This window comes from Engystomops pustulosus, chromosome 3, assembly GCF_040894005.1.
Source record: "Engystomops pustulosus chromosome 3, aEngPut4.maternal, whole genome shotgun sequence".
NCBI classification, from domain to species: domain Eukaryota; kingdom Metazoa; phylum Chordata; class Amphibia; order Anura; family Leptodactylidae; genus Engystomops; species Engystomops pustulosus.
The window spans coordinates 45,736,258-45,760,025 of record NC_092413.1 but is presented as its reverse complement, the minus strand read 5'-3'; the positions used below and the strand labels follow the sequence as shown (position 1 = coordinate 45,760,025).

The following is a 23,768-nucleotide window of genomic DNA, read 5'->3' as shown; positions in this document are numbered from 1 at the left end:
TGGGTATAAAAGACAAAGCATTTTGATCCCTGATCTTTCATTTTTCTGCTTACTTCCCTCTTCTACTTCATAACTTCAATTTGGGTTAGAGAGGATTCACATTGGCATTTTTTTTTTGTCTCGTGTCCCATGTGGTCAGTGAGAAGTGGACCCACCCCCTCACCCCTCGGGAAACCGATTAGTCATGCGCCTATTTGCCTATTTCAAATAGGAGGGATATAGTCATTTTTTAAATTTGATATAGAAGCATGACGGATCGGTTTCCCAAAGGGGGGGGGGGCAGAAACCGCTTCTCCTCACTAGCTACTCCTATGGGACACTGCTCTGCAGAGAGATAGGTAAACTTTTCAAACTTTTCTTTTAATTGAAAAAAGCCTATTGAAAAGCATTCAGTAAGGCAGCAGGGAAATATCACTGAAGTTGTCCCAGGTTTAGAATTTATCAGCAGGATCACACCGATCATGAGAACAGGAGAAAGGAGATCCAACCCTTAGTAGTGGGTGCAGCCGCAGGACAAGCATTTAAAGAACATTTAGCAACAGGAGTAAAGACTATGTGCAAATGAGCCTGAGGGGCTCCAGACTCCAGTAACACCTATGGAGCCTGGAGCCCATCAGGCTCATTTGCATACAGTCTTTCATACTGGCAGTAGATGCCCTTTAACCTTCTGCTCCATTTTGTTCTATGATAGAGCTGGTGATAGACGAGCGCTGTGCTGGGCTATCTCCGGCAGTCACGTAGCTAGTGAATGGAGCAGCAGGACACATACTCCTCCTGCTGCTCTACCCACTAATGAGAGACGGATCTCCTGTATCTGGATTGCTGGGGGTTCGTCCAGCAGTTGTACCCTCACCAATCAGCTAGTTATCACCTGTTATGTGAATATGGGCTAACTTCTAAACTTGGGACAAGCCTTATTACACAAAAAAATCACAGGAACTGAATATGTGGTATAATACGAGGGAGAGAGAGAAGAGAAAACTAAGTGGTAGAAAAAGTTAGAGGAGACTTGTGGAATTTTCTACATTTCTGCTTAATAAGTTTTCTAAGTTCTGCCTGATAATTTGTGCCTTGTAAAATACATATAACCTAGGGTCACCCGTTACTGCAAAATGTTTCTCCACAATGAAAATCTTTCTTGCTTCTTTAACAGCAAGCATGGCCGGCGCCAGCACCCGGCTTACCCGGGCAAGTGCCGGGGCCCCAGAAGTCCCAGAGGGGCCCACAGCACAAACTGGCAACATAAGTAAGCTCAATTACATCGGCATACTTCGCCGATGTAATTGAGATAAGCGCCGTACTCACAGTGCCGGCGCGGCTGACAAGGGGCGGCACCGCAAGTGGACCACTACACAATATAAATGCATCGGCGCTGCCGATGTATTTCTGCTGCGGAGCGTCTAATACTGTGCAGGACGCTGCCGGCGTGATGACGTCACGCCGCCAGCGTCCCTGCTGCTGCACGACAGACACTGCTGTCACTCGGAAGATGTAGAAGATGTGTGCAACGCTTCAGGTAAGTTAGCGTTTATTATTTTTAGCTGGTCACTAATAATGTGTTTTTTATTAATTCATGGAGCCTGTCTGGGGGCTATATTAATTAATGGAGGGTGGTGTGTGTGTGCGTGGGGGGAGGTATATAAATTAATGGAGCCTGGGGGGGAGGAGGGGGGGTGTATATAAATGAATGGAGTCTGGGGGGGGTGTATGTAAATGAATGGAGCCTGGGGGGGGGGGGTGTATATTAATAATGGAGCCTGGGGGGGGGGGGTGGAATATTGGAGCCTGGTGGGTATATTTATTACTGTATTCTGGCTGGGGAGGGGTGTATATTAATTAATGGTGCCTGACTGGGGGGGTGTATATTAATATTCGTATCTTAAGGTTTTGCGTTTTTAATGCCACCACATGAGTTCACTGCTAAGGGGCCCAGTGAGGCACTGTCGCCCAGGGGCCCACTGAAACCTGGAGCCGGCCCTGACAGCAAGCACATAAGAAAGATGGAAATATGGAAATAGTGAGTGAATAAGTGAGGACAAACTCTACTACGGTTTTGAATTTTGCAAATGCAGGTTTTCATTGGTTCAGTTAAAGGGGCACTCCAGGATTTCTTTAATTGATCATCCTATGGTTTAATATCAGATCAGCGGGTGTATGGTTAGCTGTTAGAAGAGAGTATAGAGCTCAATAGATTAATGTGGCTTCTTTATATACTACCAAGCACAGTGCCATGCATTGTATAGTGTCTGTATTTGGTATTGCAGCTCAGGCCCTTTCATTTGAATGGGTCTAAGCTGCAGACAGGCCATGTGTGAGAATGTCATGACACCACTTGGCTAGAAAGCGAAGCAATGCAATCACTACTGATCTTCAGGGTAAGTGATAAAGAAATATAAATCATGAATATCCCTCTTATCAGTATAACAGAAGAAACCCAAGTAATATGTATTGTTTTCTTCCAGTTTTGGTGTAAAACATTATTAAGGTGTAAGCAGAAGAATAAACACTTACGGTCCGGATTGCTGATCTATATCCGCTCCTTTCTGAACCAGGACTGGAATAACTTTATCATGTCCATTCAGGACGGCCACAGTCAGCACTGGACGGTCTTCATTATTACAGCAGTTGGGATCTGCTCCCTGCAACAATGGGAGATGCAAAATGATTAAAACCTCATTTATTCCTTTATTCTTCTGTCAAACACAGTTAAAAGGAGTTTAGATCCTACTTTATTAATCACACAATATAGGATCTGTAAATTAGCTCATGCCATTTTGTCCGTTCATGTGACGCGAGTATACAGAACCTGGTCTAGTTACCACTGAAAACAGACAATGGTCAGATATTACATAACTATATGTCTGGTGCAAACCACTGAAGTATTATAACTACAGCTCTGAATGTGAACAGAAAAAAAAAACTTAAGGCAAATATAAAAAAATTAATAAGAATGAAGAAATGTGAACAGAAGGCTGCTTTTAGGATAGAACTGGTTCTCTAACAAGCCATACAATTTGGCAGGGGTCTATGGTACGATGTGTTACCTACCTATACCAGATCACCTAAGGATGATCTCATCCATTCTGCCCCATGTTTTGCCAGTCATTTAGATCAGAGGTCCCCAACCGCCGGTCCGCGGACCAGGACCGGGCCGTTGCAGTTTATCAGCCGGTCCGCGCAGGGGGCCGCGGCTCCGCTCCCCCCGTTGAGTTGTCGGCTCAGGCTCCAGGCCGAGGCCTAGTCCACAGAGAGCAGCCCCGAGATGACGGCATTGTTGTTCACGGGGGCCCCTGACACAGCGGCTAGGCCTCCACCGCCTCTGAAGGCCAAGGTCCTGCGGTTCATCTCCGCACCTCACACAACACACGGGGCCCCGGGAGTGCCCGCGGGGGAACTGCTGCCTCCCCCGGTACAAGACGTGATGTGCCCGCTGTGCGGTGCCGCTACTGCCGCGAGCTCTCCGCTCCCTCCGCCCTCCGCCCCCGGCTCTCGACTCCCTGCCCCTGCTGAAGCTCCACGCTTCCCTACCGCTCCCTCTGCCCCCCGCTCAAGGCTCTCGGCTCCCTGCCCCTGCTGAAGCTCCACGCTCCCTCCGCTCTCCGTTCCCTCTGCCCCCGGCTCTTGGCTCCCTGCCCCTGCTGAAGCTCCACGCTTCCCTACCGCTCCCTCTGCTCTCCGCTCCCTCTGCCCCCCGCTCCCGGCTCCCTGCTCAAGCTCCACGCTCCCCTACCGCTCCCTCCGCTCTCCGCTCCCCCTGCCCCCCCGCTTCCGGCACCCTGCTCAAGCTCCACGCTCCCCTACCGCTCCCTCTGCCCCCCGCTCCCGGCTCTCGGCTCCCTGCCCCTGCTCAAGCTCCACGCTCCCCTACCGCTCCCTCCGTCCCCCGCTCCCGGCTCTCGGCTCCCTGCCCCTGCTCAAGCTCCACTCACCCCTACCGTTCTTCACCTACCCGCTTCCGGCTCTCGGCTCCCCTTTCACTCCCGTCTCAACCTGGCTCCGCTAACGTCCCCCCCTCCAGGCTCTCGGCTCCCTGCTCCCCCTTCCTCCGCTTAAGCTCCAGGCTCCCTGGCCTCCCGGCTCTCACGAACTACCCGCTCCTGGCTACCTCACCGCGCCACCAACGCTGCAGGACAAGGCACCGAAATTTCCAGGAACACAATAGAGAGGTAAGGTTACTTTATCTTTGCATATATATGTGTAATATGTGTATATATGTGTAATATGTGTAAATATATGTAATATATGTGTGTATATATATGTGTTTGTATATATGTATATGTGTGTGTGTGTATATATGTATGTGTATGTGTGTGTGTGTAAATGCTGTATCTACTGTTTGTTTATGTGTATATATGCTGTATGTATATTTATCAGGGCTTCTATTTTGTACTACATGGCAGTACTCTGTATGCATTTTATACTACTTGGCGGTACGTTGTATCTATTTTATAATACTTGGTGGCATGCTGTATGCATTTTATACTACTTGGTGGCACGCTGGATGCATTTTATACTACATGGCGGTATTCTGTATGCATTTTATACTACATGGTGATACGCTGTATGCATTTTATACTACTTGGTGGCACGCTGGATACATTTTATACTACATGGCGGTACTCTGTATGCATTTTATACTACATGGCGATACGCTGTATGCATTTTATACTACTTGGCGGTACATTGTATCTATTTTATACTACTTGGTGGCACGCTGTGTGAATTTTATTCTACTTGGTGGCAAGCTGTATGCATTTAATACTACATGGCGGTATGCTGTATGCATTTTATACTACATGGCGATACGCTGTATGCATTTTATACTACATGGCGTTACGCTGTATGCATTTAATACTACATGGCGATACGCTGTATGCATTTTATACTACATGGCGATACGCTGTATGCATTTTATACTACATGGCGATACGCTGTATGCATTTTATACTACATGGCGATACGCTGTATGCATTTTATACTACATGGCGATACGCTGTATGCATTTTATACTACATGGCGATACGCTGTATGCATTTTATACTACATGGCGGTATTCTGTATGCATTTTATACTACACGGCGATACGCTGTATGCATTTTATACTACTTGGTGGCACGCTGGATACATTTTATACTACATGGCGGTATTCTGTATGCATTTTATACTACATGGCGATACGCTGTATGCATTTTATACTACTTGGCGGTATGCTGTATGCATTTTATACTACATGGCGATATGCTGTATGCATTTTATACTACATGGCGGTATTCTGTATGCATTTTATACTACATGGCGATATGCTGTACGCATTTTATACTACATGGCGGTATTCTGCATGCATTTTATACTACATGGCGGTATTCTGCATGCATTTTATACTACATGGTGATACGCTGTACGCATTTTATACTACATGGCGATACGCTGTATGCATTTTATACTATATGGCGTCACGCTGTATGCATTTTATACTACATGGCGATATGCTGTACGCATTTTATACGACATGGCGATATGCTGTACGCATTTTATACGACATGGCGATACGCTGTAGGCATTTTAAACTACATGGCGGTATTCTGTATGCATTTTATACTACATGGCGGTATTCTGTATGCATTTTATACTACATGGCGGTATTCTGCATGCATTTTATACTACATGGCGGTATTCTGCATGCATTTTATACTACATGGTGATACGCTGTACGCATTTTATACTACATGGCGATACGCTGTATGCATTTTATACTATATGGCGTCACGCTGTATGCATTTTATACTACATGGCGATACGCTGTACGCATTTTATACTATATGGCGTCACGCTGTATGCATTTTATACTACATGGCGATACGCTGTACGCATTTTATACTACATGGCGATATGCTGTATGCATTTTATACTACTTGGCGGTATGCTGTATGCATTTTATACTACATGGCGATATGCTGTATGCATTTTATACTACATGGCGGTATTCTGTATGCATTTTATACTACATGGCGATATGCTGTACGCATTTTATACTACATGGCGGTATTCTGCATGCATTTTATACTACATGGCGGTATTCTGCATGCATTTTATACTACATGGTGATACGCTGTACGCATTTTATACTACATGGCGATACGCTGTATGCATTTTATACTATATGGCGTCACGCTGTATGCATTTTATACTACATGGCGATACGCTGTACGCATTTTATACTACATGGCGATATGCTGTACGCATTTTATACGACATGGCGATATGCTGTACGCATTTTATACGACATGGCGATACGCTGTAGGCATTTTAAACTACATGGCGGTATTCTGTATGCATTTTATACTACATGGCGGTATTCTGTATGCATTTTATACTACATGGCGGTATTCTGCATGCATTTTATACTACATGGCGGTATTCTGCATGCATTTTATACTACATGGTGATACGCTGTACGCATTTTATACTACATGGCGATACGCTGTATGCATTTTATACTATATGGCGTCACGCTGTATGCATTTTATACTACATGGCGATACGCTGTATGCATTTTATACTACATGGCGATACGCTGTATGCATTTTATACTACATGGCGATACGCTGTATGCATTTTATACTACATGGCGATACGCTGTATGCATTTTGCATTGCTTTATTTTTACACCAAACCGATATGATGGATCTGGTCCGGACACTCCCTGATATCTTGTATTATAAGCTCCACCCATCCATAACCCCACCCCATATGACCAAAGCCCCGCCCCCACCGGGCCATGGAAAACTGGTCTAGCTTAAAGCCGGTCCCTGGTGCAAAAAAGGTTGGGGACCTCTGATTTAGATAACGCCCTAGAAGGACATAAAATTTATGGCCGTGCTACGGCCAGTCCGATAACTGGCCTGTCTGAAATGGACATGTTTTTTTGTTGTTTTGTTACCCAAAAACATTTGTATGGTGAGAAATCATAGAGTCATATTTTGGACAACCTGGATCAGACACATAGGGGCAGATTTATCAAGTGTCTGAAAGTCAGAATATTCCTAGTTGCCCATGGCAACCAATCACAGCTCCCCTTTAAAATATTCATGAGCACTGGTAAAATAAAACCTGAGCTGTGCCATGGGCAACCAGGGATATTCTGACTTTCAGACAGCTTGATAAATCTGCCCCATAGTGAACCTAGGTAACTTCTCCTTCTACATACCTCATCCAAGAGCTCCTCTATTGTAGAAATCTTCCCTTCTCCTTTAGGTCCAACTTCCTTCAGAAGCTTGCGATCTTCAGGCTGTGAAGTAACTGAGTGTTAGTAGTTTTGTTGTGAAAATGAAAAAAAAAAAATCATCATGTCCTATATTGCTCACCACACCGTGACCAGGAGCCATAGACGTCAATGAGGACTGATATGCGTCCACAAGTGGCACGGCCGCATATCGGTTCCCATTATGATTGTGGGAATGAGCCCTTAGTCTGTGTTATATCCATATTTTAACTTAGCTCCAGACAAAAAAATTTTTTGCCCCAGTGACAACTGGATTTTCTGCTGTAATAGGATCAAGGATCATCAATAAAGCTTCATTACAGCTGATCATTGCAGTCTGGGACTATAGTAACATCCAGAGAGCTTCACCAGAGGTCACAGTGGGCAGAGGGGTCAGTCTATAACTAGGAGTTGTCTGTAAGTCGGGTGTCCTTAAGTCGGGGACCCCCTGTAACACATATTAACAATCACTAACATACCGGGAGCCGATCTTCCTTCTGTAGAGGTTTTCTGATTTTTCTCTTGGACCGTTTAGCTTTTCCATTGTTGCTTCTTGCACTCTGCCCATCTTCACTTGCTGCACGGGGACACACAAGTAATATACAATAATACATCGCAATACACACTGGTGACAGTCACAGCTAATTCTAGTTACATGCAAATTTTAGTTACTGAGAACTTGACAGTAAATTGGTGACATGTCTAGAAAAGAACCTTGTCCTAGTAAACTTCAAAGAGCATCTGCTGGTTCTGAGCTGCCATTCAGTCTGTATTTAGAGTGTTGTGTCTTTAGCGCATATCAGCGCTGGTCTATCGGATAAATGTGCTCTTATTGAGACGTGTCTACAGCTATTATACAGATTTACCTGTAGTCACAAGGCACCAAGAAAACCCTGTGCATCTAAAATAATATAAAAAGTATTTTACCAATTTGTGTCTACTACTCTTATATAGACATAAGTGTCTTCATGGATACAGACTACAAACCGGCTGAAGAAATTCTTCTTATAAACCTACAAAATGTATATTAGCTGCAGATTAGCCTCCCCCATAAATCTATTACAATGTAAAATTGCATACACACAGATCTTCCATCAGTTTGTGTTTACCGAAGGCCGACACATCATGGAGAGAAATATCGCATTTCTTTCCACATATTCTGCCTGTCCTGTTAATAGACCCCATGAATCTAGAAAACCCTTATGGGGCCGGAGCAAGTATGCTTCATTTTCTGGAAAACCCCTTTAATTCAATTATTATTTATTAACTATATTCCTTATATTCCACTATGTGGTTTCTCCATGATCCTCAGAACAGTCTTATCCAGCACAATGCACAAGTCAATATTTGTCCTGCAAGAAAAACAATGTCATATGAAAGGCACATGCACAAGTCAATAAACACATTGTTACAAGGCTTCTTTGATTTGCGTTCACCTATTGTATTCACCTATAATTTATGATATCCCATTAATTACTAAAGTATAGAAGGCATAGAGCTTCTGATATTCCCTTTGCCAGGGCTGCCACTCTCCTAAAACATTGTTGTATTTATTAAAGGGGTATTCCCATGAAGCCAAGATAATTACATGTACTCATAGTAACAAAATAACACATTCTGTAATTCACTCTTATTAACAAAAATACAGCATTTCACAGATATAATTCCAACCTGTCACTATCAGTCCTAATGTATACAATTTCAGAAGTGTAGGGCCGCGCAGGGCAGATTTTCTCCTGTCTGACGCTGCACTGAGCTCCTCTCTGCAGTGGCTCCCACCCTTCCATTCCAAGATGAGCACACACACACACACACGCACGCACGCACGCACAGTAGTCCTGCCGGTAAACAGCAGCATTAGGAGAATAAATCTACAAGCTACAGGCAGATAAGGTCTGTATCCACGGGAGGGAGGCACAGCAGAGGTGACAGTGTATGTTACGGCTAAGATAGCAGAGCTAAGAATGTAGTTGTGTGTTATATGCATCTCATAGATATCATCATCTCTGATCTGTCTCATCTCTCTTTCTATGTGTCAGATACTAGTGAATGTTCACAACTTAATTGAAATTGTATATAAACTTGTACCTTGATAATCTAATCACATTGTCAGCAGAAAGCATCTCATAGCACCGAGGAATGGTTACACTGACCATCACTGAGTGATAGGAGCTAAGTAAAATTGTAAAGTAAAGGGGTTAAAAATTATATTCATTGTGTAAACATCAATAGGGAATTTGAGAATTTTCTTTCATGGGCAAAACTCTTTAAGGTCCTATGCTTTATAGAGAAAGATATAGCTGAATATGTGTTACTCTATGTAAGAGAATGGAGTTCTGTAAGGTACATGAAACATGGTAATTCTAAGTGCAAAAACAGGATGCAAACAGGGTAATTTTTGTGGCCCTTTTTGGCCTGGTGGAGATGGGAGGGGTGACAGCTGCTAACCCCTCCCATCTCCATAGGAGCTGAGGTTTTTTTCTTTTTTTTGGGGGGGGGGGGATACAAAACTATTTTTATAGAGAAAAAATTATGATGTGTACTTAATTTTACAGTATTTTTATACACTTTCTTAGTTACACTTTCTATGGTACCATTAATAATAAGACTCAATCTCTGATATGTATTGCAGTGGATTACATCACAATGACTCAAGGGAGGTTTCCAGTTGGTACCGAATTATCATTGAAGCCTCCTGCTCCAAACCCCGCAATCCTGTTTGGGGAAACCCCAGAGTGGAGCTCCGATGATAATCAAAGCTTCCTCTCCGGAAGACGCCGATACTGTTGAAAGCTGTGGCAGAGCGGGGCGCAATAAGTCAGCGCTGTGCTCTGACACACGCACCATGAAGACAGCGCACCTGTATCCCAGCGCCGGTGATGCAAAGAATTGATGTCCCCACATCTCTGGCGCCTGACTACAAAGGCTGAGTACCTGACCCACACTAGGAAAGAAAGTAAGTATTCTTTTTTGTAATTGGAATGCACAAAGGTGGCACAAAACATATAAGGGGTATAAAAAGGGGATTGCTAAAGCACAAAAACATAACGGGGCAAGAAGCGAGCGGAAAAATATAAGGAGGCACAAAAACCATGAGGGGAATCAAGATCTATAAGGGGAACAGAAATCATGGGAGGGTGGCACTAAAACTGTAGGTGGCAGGAAAGAGCATTGAACTTCAAAGGAGCAAAATCCCATTGGGGGCTGATACACAAAACTCTGGAGGGAGAGATTTTTGAAATTTACCAGTAGTTGCTGCATTTTCCACCATAGGCTTATACTTGTGTCAATTAATTTTTCGGCTTATATTCGGGTTGGCTAACACTTGTAGATTGTAGAACGTTTCATTACACAAACAATTTCAATTATTTACTTAAAGCAGACAGCCCCTGTAAAAAATGATTGCCAGAGCAACTGATTGGCACTCATTTATCATGTTGTGGGAGCTATTGCATCTAAGCCAGGATCAGAATATCACCATCCTGGGGGCTCAGCTACAAGTACATTTCCCCATGAACTGTATATGTAAATCAGAATGCACAGAGAGGTCCAGGAGCTGCTACATTTCATTCAGAAGAGCGGGTTTAGGCAGGGGAGTGTAAGTAAAGCCAATATCATAAAGTAATAGTTAAGGCAAACATATGGACTGTGTTATACGACTTACCCACACTGGACTGGGTTTCATCGTGGTCATATCTTCCCTCCGTCACATTGCTCAAGAAGTGATCGTTGGACAGCTTCAATGGCTTCCCAGTTAAAGCATCCTACGGGGTGTACAAGCATTGCTCATAGGTGAATATACTGTATACCAAAACATCCAATAAAACGATACAATTCTAAAGACCACAGAACCACTGTGATCATAGGAAAGAAGGACCAAAAGTTACCCCGTGAAGGGAGCGTTGGTGTGGGGCTACTTGTATGGGGCTACATAATGCTGATCTTGTGGCCTTCCTCCAATTCAGTGTCATAAACCCCTTTTGGGGATTAAAGCCAAAACAGTATATCCAAAACAGAAGGAACAGATTCCCAACTCTAGACAGCACTGTCTGGATGTCTTTGCATCTCATCAGTAGAATGTAGGGAACTGGTGTAGCTGAGTGACTAGTCCGGCAGATTCTCTGATCTGGGGACTGTAACTGGGAACCAGTAATCTAAATTACAATCATTTAATCCACCATCTGCCTGGGGAGAGGACCCCTTGGAATAATATAACTGATAGGTTACATATTTCCTTAACTATTAAAATGACAAGTCCTGATCCGAAAAAATGCCCGTTGTCTCCACATACAATACGTTTGTTTGTTGGCGTTTCATGAAGGGATTGTCCTGTTTTGTCTATGTAGTAGGAAATACCACCTCATAAAATAGTAATGTGATAGGTAAGTATTCCCAGAACCAACCTTGTCTGATACTAGCACATAATTCAGCCTCAGACTGACTTCATAGCCATCTTCGTGCATTGTTGCTGAGATGATCTGCAATTGAGAAAACAGAACCCATAAGTGCCGAAAGGTTGAAAAAAAACGTTTTTTCTCACAAAACATTAATAGTTGCAAATTCTATTGTGATAGTTGACGCAAAAAAATAAGGCCAAAAGGAATGATTACAATAACGGACTGCTACCCTCCGACACCTCCAATAAATCCACCTTATTAAATTGTCCAAGAACATTCTTCATTACAACAATTAACATTGTCACAGCAAAACCCAAAATCATTATTAACGGAATTCATACATTTTCATATTATGAGATATTGAATAATCCGTAAACTGCCCGCATACGTTATGTAGCTGCTTGTCAATGTGTTCATGCTCACTTGTGAGTAAAGCAGTGCAGCAATTTCACTAAACAATTTGCAATTTGACTATGTAACCTACAGACGTGCACTGTGTGATACTACATGTTCTTACTTACTCTTCCCATCCGCGGTTTTCCTATTAAAGCTTTGAATTCAGAATCATTCTGCGTGTAGCAGCGTAAATGAGCGCAGATATGATCCAATTGCTGCCTCCAAAATCCTAGGGAAAAAATGAGTTAATACATGTCTCCAGTGTTTATGATATGGGTAAATGGAGTACATAGAATTAAAGGGGTTGTGATACTGATGAATCTCAGGGGTACAGACTTAAGGGAAATCTGCCATGAAAATCCATCATGATAAATCAGGGGCACCAAATATAGATCCGGGTACTGGGACTGTGGTAATGTTTTTATATTTGTTAATCATGGCATTCTTTCTTCTAAAATCAACTATTACAATTATTCTAATGAGTCAGGAAAGGCTACTGGGGCAGTTCCCAGAGCCCCTCCGTGCTGAAGATTCACAAGCTGTTACACTGTCTACACATAAGGTTACACATAGATCCAAGTGCTGAGCCGGAGCACAGGGGGATGTGTTCCTGCTCAGCACTTGGATCTATGTGTAACCTTTATAATTATGCTGATTTGCCTGTAGCCTGCATCCCATCCGTGCCGAAGATTTTAGAGGTTGTTACACTGTGCCTGAATCTAGGTGTCCCTGGTTTATCAATGCATGAGATTGATCATAGAGGTTGGAATCCTTACACATACAGGGGTTCCTACGGAAGTTATCTATCCTGGGATGGGGACTCCAAAAAAGTGTATGATGCGCTAAGTATTATAAAAGGGTTTTTTCCCACTTTTGGAGAACAGGGCTCCACACATGACCCTTTGTGAATTGGCTTAATATGTATGTATGACAAGTGTTGAATTCACTATTATAGGACTTGGAGTTGTAGGTGAATGTATCGATGGGACCTCTCGGTCAAGGTGAATGTATCAATGTTATTGTCTTATTGTCCTTTGTTGCTGCCAATGAGGCTGTAAATTGCATATTGCATTAGTAATACCATGTTCTGCCTGACCCCTGTGCCGACTTGTCTGCCACACAGTAGGGCTGCTCACCTCTGCCAGGGCTGACCGCTGTAAGCAGAGGCTTGCGATCACTCATCTTCTCCTTCTTTTCTTTCTCAGACAGTAATTCTAGCTCCTTCTTCTCCATCAGCTTGCTGGATGGGTAGAACAACCCGACTGTCTGGGTTCCTTTGTCCATTTTGTCTACATCTATTCTTGCGTTTGGCAGCGAGACTGATAAAGGCTGCCAGGAAGCCCGACCATCTAAATGCTGAAATGAAGGATGACATCAAGCATATAGATTATTGGTGACTATCTTATGTGTATGGGGGCTTTCCAACTCCTCCATGACAGATGATGTCAGGGACAGGAAGGGTTAAGAATGATCAATTGCTAAACTATTGTTCCATGTTCCACGGCCCTATTGGGGACCAAGGTTATGTGGGATTGTGGAGAGAGGGGTGAATACCAGAAATTTTAGATCTATGATATGATATCTGATAGATCCTGGGGTATGTTCACCTTCATTATTATTCTCCACACATTTCCATTTCCTACAGATGCTGCTAAGAATCTGACAACACACTGCTACATTATCTGCCTGTATTCCTGTGTATTGTCAGTGGCATTTTCAATCAGATTCTGATTCTTTGTCTCCGCTTTGAGTAAACCTGTCATGCACGTTAACCCACCCAAAATAAATACTTCATTAAAAACTATGGTTAAAAAGCATTTCCCTTTTCCCTAAATAGTTAATTTCCATGGCTGAAATGTTACAAAAATCAGTTTGGTAACTCATATGCACCTGAGGCGAGTCCAATGAAGCCCTGCATATTCAGGAGTTTATTGCATTGCCCTGCCTCCTTGATCCTAATTGACAGGCTATGATATTCTGCTGTATGGTGAGCTCTGTTAAATCATTGGACACGTAAAGTCATGTGACCAGGATGACATCATCAAATGCCCTATTACATCAGCAATGTCTAACATATGTTTGTAACTGATCACATGAAATCACAGCATGCCTCTATAGAGGATGGGGAGAAGTAGAAATCTATGGAGGATGGGGAGGAGTAGAAGTCCATGGAGAGGGGAAAATGTATAAATCTATGTAGGATGGGGTGGAGTAGAAGATCATGCAGGCTTGCTGTGATTTCATGTGATAATATATATATACATGGTATACAGTTTGCTAATGTTAAGAGGCTAGAGGACCTGTGATGATGTCACTCTGGTCACATGACATGCTAAGAAGGGACATGGGGAAGAGTAGAGGAAAGGGGCTAGTCGAAAAGAACACGCCTACTTTGATGCCAGGGAATATAATATAAAGTTGATTTATTTGGATGTAAGGGAAACAATTTTTTTTATTTAAAAGAAGGGTGTCAGTTAATAGGGCTTTATAGAAACCTGTCATTAGCTGTATATTTGAAAATATGGTGAAAATATGGTTCCCTTTAAGGGGAACCTGTCAGCATAAGTAAACCTAATAAACTACTACCATTCAGCAGATTAAAGCCTTCCAGATCATGTTCCCTTTAATGGGCCATAGCAGTGGCATCATCCACAAAATCAACATTGACGTGAGATGTAAATTTGTTATATAAAGTCAGAGAGTCAGGCGGAGAGTTAAGCACTGAAGTCAAGCTCCTAATACCTCCGAATGCCCCCACTGCTGTGATTTCATAATCTGGGGATAGCTTGACTTTCATACTAAACTCTCCGCCTCCATGTCTGATATCACCACACTGGGCCATGAAAAAAACAATGTGGAAAATGTTAGTCTGCGCGGTTTCTTAGGTAAATTTCGTCTGACAGGTTCCCTTTAATTCCTCTCAGACCACCCGGTGACTTTAGACGCCAGCGGGTGCAGGTCCGGAGTCTGCAGCGACATCTTTGGACAAAAAGCATCGCCATAGTCGCCCCATTTGCCCAAGACTATGCATATTATATATCAAAATGACCAAAACTAAATAGGGAATTTATTAATAATGTTCATTGTGAGTTAATTTAAAAATGAAAAAAAGTACTATAAATAAAAAAAAAAAAACTTTTTTCCAATTTTAACCCTAAATAAAACTAAAAATGAAAAAAACAATTAAAAACTTTTATCACGGTTAAACTAGCTCTATGTGTCCCAAAAAAAAAACACTTCAAAAAAATTTGAAAGGTAGCACACAAAAAAAAAAGTTAGGGCCCTTAAACCGCCACATACGAAAATTTGCTAAAATGCCCCGGTCACTAGAGCCTTTTCCGGCTGCGTCACTAAGATCTTAAAATTTAGATGCAGATGTAGCAAAGTTCTTTAGCAGTCCGTTTGTCTGACCAAGGAAGTATTTAATTATATGAGATTACTAAAGTAATGTCTAAAGTTTATATTGTAAAATAAAGTCATAAAAGCAAGAACCATTCGGCTTACACCAGATGTGGTTAAGCGCTCTGCTGTCCGGGCCCCCCCATTCTGGTAGGTGGAGAATCTTGCTGGAGGCTCCAGGTAGACCCCACATGATGAACAGAAGTGGGCATATGGCTGGTTGTTAGCACTGCACTTGGAGCAGGTCAGGTAACTCACAGAAGGACCGGGCTACAAAACAAAATGTCATATCTTTGTATTAATGAAGGAAGATGGCAGGAATAGGAATAGGTTATCAGTAAAATAAAGGATTACCTTTGCCCCGCACCAGTCACAGAAGCGAGCATCTGCCAGGTTCACACGGCCGCACTTGGAACAGCTCTGCATTTTGCCATGCTGGTTTGGTAAGGGAGGTGCAGAATCCCCACTGAATATTGTCTGCTAATACACATGGGGGAGATCTATCAGAACTGGTTGCTCATGGCAACCAATCAGAGCTCAGTTTTCATTTTCCCACAGCTGTTTATTAAATGAAAGCTGAGCTCTGATTGGTTTCCATGGGCAACAAGAACAGTTTTACCTCAGAAACATGATAAATCTCCCCCTATTTATAGTAGTTATTATAGATGATGTGTATAACTGATCAGCCTCCTGGTATCAGTACAAATAATATAAAAAGAATGGCTCCTACCATGTGGGTGTCCGGCAGCTTGGCCTCACAGGTCACACAATGCTTTAGATTAATAGGATTTCCAGTTCCACAAAAACGACAGATTGTTTTATCCTTAAAATAAATTAAAAATGATGTATTACGGTATTTCATTTTGGGAAAGTCAGCATTAACATAATGGGATTTATTTACTAAGGGTTGGTAGATCGTATTTCCGTTGGACTTCCCGCCGTTTTTGGGATTTGCCCTGCTGGGGCAGGTATTTAGAAGGGGATTGTGTCACACGCAATTGGATTTTGGCGCAACTGCACCGGCTTTCATGCGAAATCGGGAGGAGGGCTGTCGGACGATCCGACTGATTCGGACTGAGCTGCACTTACATACACCGGGAAAAAGATGGTGAACTCTGTCGGACCTGAGTGGGGAAGCGACACATTCAGGATATCGGGCGCACGATCTTAGTGAATCGCGGCACAGTGCATTGTAGTCGGACAATGCACATTCGGGAACTCTGAGGGACCGGGTAAGTAAATGTGCCCCATTCTCTTGGCAAAAGAATGCCCTGAAAACCATTTGTACCAGAGAAATATAGTCCTTATGACTCTCCATAATTTAGATACATTATTAACCATAGTTTAACTTACCTTGAGGTGGATACTAGCTTGAGGCTGCATTTGGGCATATAGTGGAGCTTCACACACAATACAAGATGGAGTGTTCATCGGGACCATTGTCCTACACTCCACACACAGCCCCATCTGCAAAGAAGCAGATGACGATCAGGAACTCAGTCAGTAACAATAATAATAATAATAATTCCTTTTTTTGTATAGCGCACACAGATTGTGTGGGAGGAAACCGGAGGACCTGGAGGAAACTCACGCAAACAAGGAGAGAACATACAAACTCTTTGCAGATGTTGACCTGTAAGGCTGTAATACTAACCACTAAGCCATCTTGCTGCATATACTCAGTGAGAAAGATTTACAATCTGAACCTGAGGTTTTATAATATCAATGTTATATAGAGCTCCTATTCTTGTTCTATCAGTGACATCACCATTATTAAAAATTACAGACCTCTTAATAACTACAGGGCATCTCAAAGCTACATGTGAGCTAGAAAGGAAGGTATATGGTATAATTTGCATAAAACTATAATCATGGTGTGGTGCTCCTGTCTCCTCCCCCAACTTTAGTGGAATGAGAAGCGTAACAGAAAAGAAGTGGAGCTTCTGCATTTTCAATACATTCACCCTATTGTACGTATGAGTAAGAGGCAGTGCAGTCAAATATGGGGTCCATACCACTAAATACTAAATGTGCTGTAATATGGTGTTGGGTCACAGGTATTTTCTCTTTGCATCTACCCTTCAAGTGGACAAACACATGATCCAACATCCCTCCATTACTACAGTCATATCCATGACATCTTTTGTGAAAAACTAACATTAAAATGGCTACCTGTCCTCCCTCAGGGGGTGGGAGACGACGTCCAGGCACAGGGGGAACGGGAGAGCCACATTCTTGGCAGAAGCGAGCAAAAGGATCTGATGGCCGAGGGGCTAAGCAGTGAGCACACCTAGGAATGGATACAAATAGCAGACTGATAATGAATGCTGAATGGTGAAAGAAATAGCATGAGAAAGTTGGTTGAATTCAAGAACAACCTTAATACATTCATTGAAATGTGTGTGAATGATATTTGGATCATCCCTAGATATAAGTTTTTATGGGCTGGTTAGGTTGTGGGTGGCCATAGAATTCCCTGGCATTTGTTGTTCATAAAAATTTTTTCAATAAAAACATTTCTTGGGACAAAGAAAAGCCATCAGTAATAAGCCTCAAAGCTACAGGGTACAATTGGTCATATGGTGTTTTACTGACACCTGGTGGTCAAAATACAGAAAGGCAAATCAGAGAACAAGACAAGGGAAAACAAAAATACTTTTTAACTAATCAAATATTCATCATTTCTTATCGGAGAATAGGAGAACTTATAAAGTAAAATGTATTGTCTTAAAATGATTACAATGACAGACATATAAGTGTAGATCACAATGATGACCCCTGCAGCATCATGCAGACACTAGCCTATACGGGGTGGAGGGGGAGTGATACACACGTAGTATAGATCTGGCATTAGTTGCTATGTAGAATCACACTTACTCACTTGTTAAAATGAAAGTTCACTGTTCCATGTATTGTCTAGTTTAATCGATACATAATGGATAATCGATACAGAATTGACACATATCACCCATCTACTGCATAGTTAGTGTGTGAACACTCTTGGGTCTACAAGGCAATGGCCATATATATGCGCTGCTGTGAACATTCACACACTCTTGTATGCAAGTCGATAGGGGATTCCTTGCCGACATAAGGAAACCATGTGGGGAGGGGTCAGTAATGTTCTTTGTATAGAGGCCTTTGCTGATGAATGTCATCATGTCATGTCGATCAATGTTCATCCTGCCTGGAAGCTGTCAGTACCAATACAGGTATCATAAAAGGTCTCCTGTGCTATAGAATGTGCTCATTTATTATCTATATACAACATAGGAAGCTATTCTAAAAGCTATGAGGCTATGTATAGCTGTTGGCATTGTATATATGTTGGTGTTTTAATGTTTGTGTTACATCTATTATGGGACTAGGATCGTGTTGTTTGGTTTCTCTACTGTAGATGTTTCTTCTTGTCCGCACTGAAGGCTGTTTTTTCCTTCTACAGTGAAATCCATCAGAGAAGCAGCCTGACTGTTCAGTGTGTATTTCGTATCTCTGTTCTCTGAGGTGTTTAGAAATAGGTATGGGAAGTTAAAGTTCTCGTTACAGAGACTTTGCCAATTAAAGCCACCTTGCAGGCATGTGGAGACTTATAGACATTGATGCTTTACTGAGAGGTTCTGGGAAATGTTCAAATAAGTTTTCCAGGATGGGACAAGGAAAACCACGCCTCACTTGCTACTTTGTAAGGGAGCCTGCTTACCTCAAAGTATGACTTATAAGAATCCTAATGACATGATGAGGGATTTAAGCCGAAAAAGTATATCTATTCCAGAAGGAACAGATTCTAAACTGTTTATAAATACTATTTTCAGCTGACTTCAAAACTTAATTCAACTTAAATAAGTGTTTCTAGCAACTTCAAGACAGATAAGCCATGCACACAGAGACCTCAGTCTTCATTTATATTGTATTTCTCTGCAAAGAGCCACCAGTGAGTGTGAGAGAAGACATCTACACAAGAGAAGCCAAGCAACATTTTTGATGAAAACCCAAAATAATGAGAATAATTTTTACCCTTACATAGATTACATCCAGGGGCGTAACGATCACGGTGGAGGAAACACATATGTGAGGATGGAATCAATTGTATGTGTGTTAAGACAGTTGTGGGACCCGACTGCTCTTCCCTGTTTTTCAAATCACAGCAGGTCCTTGGAATCAGGAAGAGACAGTCCAGGATCTGAATCCACTTCCTCTAGCAGTCCAGCATCCTCCCCGTTAGTAAGAACCACACTACAGGCTGGTTCTCACGACCCTGTAACCATCGACTTAGGCTTTGCCCCCTGACTCAAAGGCATGAAGGATGTAAGACATCTAAGTGTAGTTCCCTGAGCCGGCTTCTCCCTCCATTATAAGTGTTTTTGGACCTGCAGTGCATTGGTTCTGCAGCACTACACAGACCTTGTGTTGCACCAGGTTCTGAATAATAGTACATTTGGTTGGAGAGGTCAAAGAATGGAGGGTGCACAGACACCATTATATTATGCTGCAGTCGAGTCTGTGAGTAGAAGGAGGAGTACAACAGCTCAGGAAACAGATAGAGGAAACACTTTGACATGAGCTGCTGTGACCTCTCTGTATGGAGCTTTATTTTGTATCCCCCCCCCACATACCCACACTCAGTGCCATCCTGGGGTGGGGGTAGGGGGATGACAACTGATAAGAAGACAGCCTACCAGACCAGTTATAGCATGGAGATCAGTGAATGTGTGCATTCATGTAGGAGTGTGTGTATTCAGATACACATGTGAATATGAGCCTAAACATTTAGCCTGTATATTATATGAGAGTGTTAATATCTATGGCATCTATAGCTGTGTATTATATGAGTATGTTAATAGAATAGTGTCGACATTTAGCACAATGTTTAGATGTAAAGTAACAGACACCATGACATGACTAGGTATAGATATTAATATGCACCTATAATTGATTGTTTCATATATGGGGTGTTTGTATGTGTAACATGTGTGTAAATGTAGCATATACTTGTGGTCTATAGGGCAGATTTCTCAATCTGCCTAAGAGTAAGAATGTGTTTAGTTGCCCATGGCAACCAATTACAGCTCCCTTTTAAAATATTCATGAGCACTGGTAAAATGAAAGTTGCCATAGGCAACTAAGCACATTCTTACTCTTAGGCAGCTTGAAAAATCTGCCTCTCTGTGTCTAAAATATGTATAATGCTATAATTATTTTATTTATGATGTGCATATATAATGTGCGTGTGCACAGATATGTACAGTACACACCAAGAGTTTGGACACACCTTCTTATTAGAAGAGTCTTCTGTATTTTCACACTGAAGGCATCAAAACTATGAATAATAATTCCTTTATATATATAGCGGCTACAGATTACGCAGAACTGCACAGAGCTTGCTAAATTCGTCCCTGTCCCCATGGGGCTCACAATTTAATCAACCTACAATAATGTTTTGGAGTGCGGGAGGACCCGGAGGAAACCCACGCAAACATGGATAGAACATACAAACTCTTTGCAGATGTTGATCTGGGTGGGACTTAAAGGGGTTATCCGGGTTTTAAAAATTACCTAGGGCCGTGCTGGGCTAGTTAAACATAATAAACATGTACTTACCTTGTCCGGCGCTGCTGATGTCCCGCGCCGCGGTCCCTTCAATCCGTGCCCCTGTTTGTTTGCAGGGGCACAGAAGCAGCGCACAGGGAGCTTCCGGTCCGCGATGTGGACGGCTCCTCCCATCTGTCCCTATCTCTCAGCGTTGTAAGCGCTGGGAGATGGTGTCGCATGGGAGCACCCGGCCGGCCGGAAGCTCTCTGTGCGCTCTTGTAATGAAACCGGCGCACGGAGAAGACCGGCCGCGGCGCGGGACATCGGCAGCACCGGAGGAGGTAAGTACATGTTTATTGTGTTTAAATAGCCCTCCCCGGCCCGGCCATATGAAATTTTTTAAACCCGGATAACCCCTTTAAACCCAGGACCGCAGAGCTGCAAGGCAGATCTGCTACCCACTCATCCGATGTGCTGCCCATATTATTAACACATGTGGAATTATATACTTAACAAAAAAGTGTGAAACAACTGAAGATTCTAGGTTCTTCAAAGTAGCCACCTTTTGCTTTGATTACTGCTTTGCACACTCTTGGCCTTCTCTTGATGAGCTTGAAGAGGTAGTCACCTGAAATGGTCTTCCAACATTATTGAAGGAGTTCCCAGAGATGTTCAGCACTTGTTGGCCCTTTTGTCTTCACTCTGTGGTCCTGCTCACCCCAAACCATCTCAATTGGGTTCATGTTTGGTGACTGTGGAGGCCAGGTCATCTGGCATAGCACCCCATCATTGTCCTTCTAGGTCAAATAGCCCTAACACAGCTTGGAGGATTGGTTGGGGTCATCATCCTATTGAAAAATAAATGATGGTCCAACTAAACACAAACTGGATGGAATAGCATGCTGCTGCAAGATCCTGTGGTAACCATGCTGGTTCAGTGTACCTTCAATATTGAATAAATCCCCAACAATGTCACCAGCAAAACCCCCCTCCTCCATGCTTCATGGTGGGAACCAGGCATGTAGAGTCCATTTGTTCACACTTTCTGTGTCGTACAAAGACACGGTGGTTGGAACTAACAATCTCAAATTTGGACTCATCAGACCAAGTCACAGATTTCCACTGGTCCAATGTCAATTCTTTGTGTTCTTTAGCCCAAAAAAGTCTCTTGTACTTGTTGTCTGTCCTTAACAGTGGTTTACTAGCAGCTATTTTACCATGAAGGCTGCTGCACACAGTCTCCTGTTACCAGTTGTTGTAGAGATGTGTCTGCTGCTAGACCTCTGTGCGGCAGTGACCTGGTCTCTAATCTGAGCTGCTGTTAACCTGCGATTTCTGAGGCTGGTGACTTGGATTAATTTATCCTCCGCAGCAGAGGTGACTCTTGGTCTTCCTTTCCAGGGGCAGTCCTCATGTCAGCCAGTTTCTTTGTAGCACTTGATGCTTTTTGCAAAAGCACTTAGGACACTTTCTAAATTTTCCACATTTTTCTGACTGACTGACCTTCATTTCTTAAAGTAATGATGGAAACTTGTTTTTCTTTACTTAGCTGCTTTTTTCTAATAAAAATTCCTTTATTTATATAGCGCACACAGATTACACAGCGCTGCACAGAGCTTGCCAAATCGGCCCTGGTCCCCATTTATAAGGCAAGAAGTCCCACTTATCAAACCTGACAGGGCACCTGTTTATGTGAAAACCTTTTCAGGTGACTACCTCTTGAAGCTCATCAAGAGAATGCCAAGAGTGTGCAAAACAGTAATCAAAGCAAAAGGCTACTATGAAGAACCTAGAATATAAGACATTTTCAGTCGTTTTACACTTTTTTTTAAGTATATAATTCCGCGTGTTTTAATTCATAGTTTTGATGCCCTCAGTGTGATTCTAGAATTTATATAGTCATGAAATACAGAAAACTCTTTGAATGAGAAGGTGTGTCTAAACTTTTGGTCTGTACTGTATGTGCTCAATTATGTGTGGGACGGTGGCAGCAGTGAGGTTTTAAGTGTATGAGGCCCCAATCAAAAGTTTGCATCATGGCCCATAGGAGTCTTGTTAGGCCACTGATTGCGTCTTATAAAAAAAAAAGTGCTCAAGAAGGTGCACATAGCCATAAAAGTCTTCTCTACAGACTTTTTATAGTCCACATATAAGACTTACTTGAGAAAATCAGTCTCTCTTTGGATTCTCATGCTCTGTGTACTTGTCAAACTCTTCCGGAGTATAGGTTCTGATGTTCCATTGATCTTAAACAGAAATTATATTATTAAGAATAAACAATAATAATGTTATCAGTTACTGACTGTATATATTATGTACTGAAACAAATCGTTTATCCAAAATGTATAAGTTAATATGTAGATTATTAAAGGGAAGTTATCATCATGAAGAGCATTTTTCAGTGATGACTGGTTCCAAAAGACATGTAACGCTGAATATATTTCATGTTTCAGTTATTCTTTAAATCATTTACTTCTTTACAATCTTTTAGTTTATCTTTCCTGGCTCCCTGCCATAATCCTGTGCTGAGTCCTGGGGAAGGTACTCAGAATAGGAGAGTAATTATGGGTGCATTCCCAAGAACGTAATGGGGACCCATATCCGGTCGCACTATTTTCGGCCAGATATCGGTCCCCATTGACACATATGCACATGTTACCTCACCCCACCAGTCGCTACTTTCATATGGAGGTTAGAGGACTGAATAGTGATCAACCCTCCCATGTCCACCCCACCGAAACAGCCAGGGAACTTTCCTGTTTGCGGTCCGTTAGTGCACACAGTGG

At 42.5% G+C, this 23,768-nt stretch overlaps 1 protein-coding gene across 3 annotated transcripts in view; it reads right to left on the bottom strand.

Moving 5' to 3' along the window:
* DZANK1 (double zinc ribbon and ankyrin repeat domains 1) overlaps nucleotides 1–23,768 on the bottom strand; it is a 35,853-nt gene that overhangs the window by 2,084 nt on the left and 10,001 nt on the right. For 2 of the 3 annotated variants that reach the window (XM_072140653.1, XM_072140652.1), the window contains exons 7-19: nucleotides 23,143–23,228; nucleotides 17,626–17,743; nucleotides 16,807–16,920; nucleotides 16,184–16,276; nucleotides 15,808–15,933; nucleotides 15,559–15,723; nucleotides 13,191–13,410; nucleotides 12,180–12,283; nucleotides 11,665–11,739; nucleotides 10,926–11,025; nucleotides 7,741–7,838; nucleotides 7,208–7,288; nucleotides 2,512–2,639 (exon numbers count right to left, since the gene is read on the bottom strand). In XM_072140653.1, the coding sequence (XP_071996754.1) occupies nucleotides 2,512–2,639; nucleotides 7,208–7,288; nucleotides 7,741–7,838; nucleotides 10,926–11,025; nucleotides 11,665–11,739; nucleotides 12,180–12,283; nucleotides 13,191–13,410; nucleotides 15,559–15,723; nucleotides 15,808–15,933; nucleotides 16,184–16,276; nucleotides 16,807–16,920; nucleotides 17,626–17,743; nucleotides 23,143–23,228 (1,508 nt within the window). The remainder of the gene's footprint in view (nucleotides 1–2,511; nucleotides 2,640–7,207; nucleotides 7,289–7,740; nucleotides 7,839–10,925; nucleotides 11,026–11,664; nucleotides 11,740–12,179; nucleotides 12,284–13,190; nucleotides 13,411–15,558; nucleotides 15,724–15,807; nucleotides 15,934–16,183; nucleotides 16,277–16,806; nucleotides 16,921–17,625; nucleotides 17,744–23,142; nucleotides 23,229–23,768) is intronic. The other variant, XM_072140654.1, reaches the window with a different exon arrangement.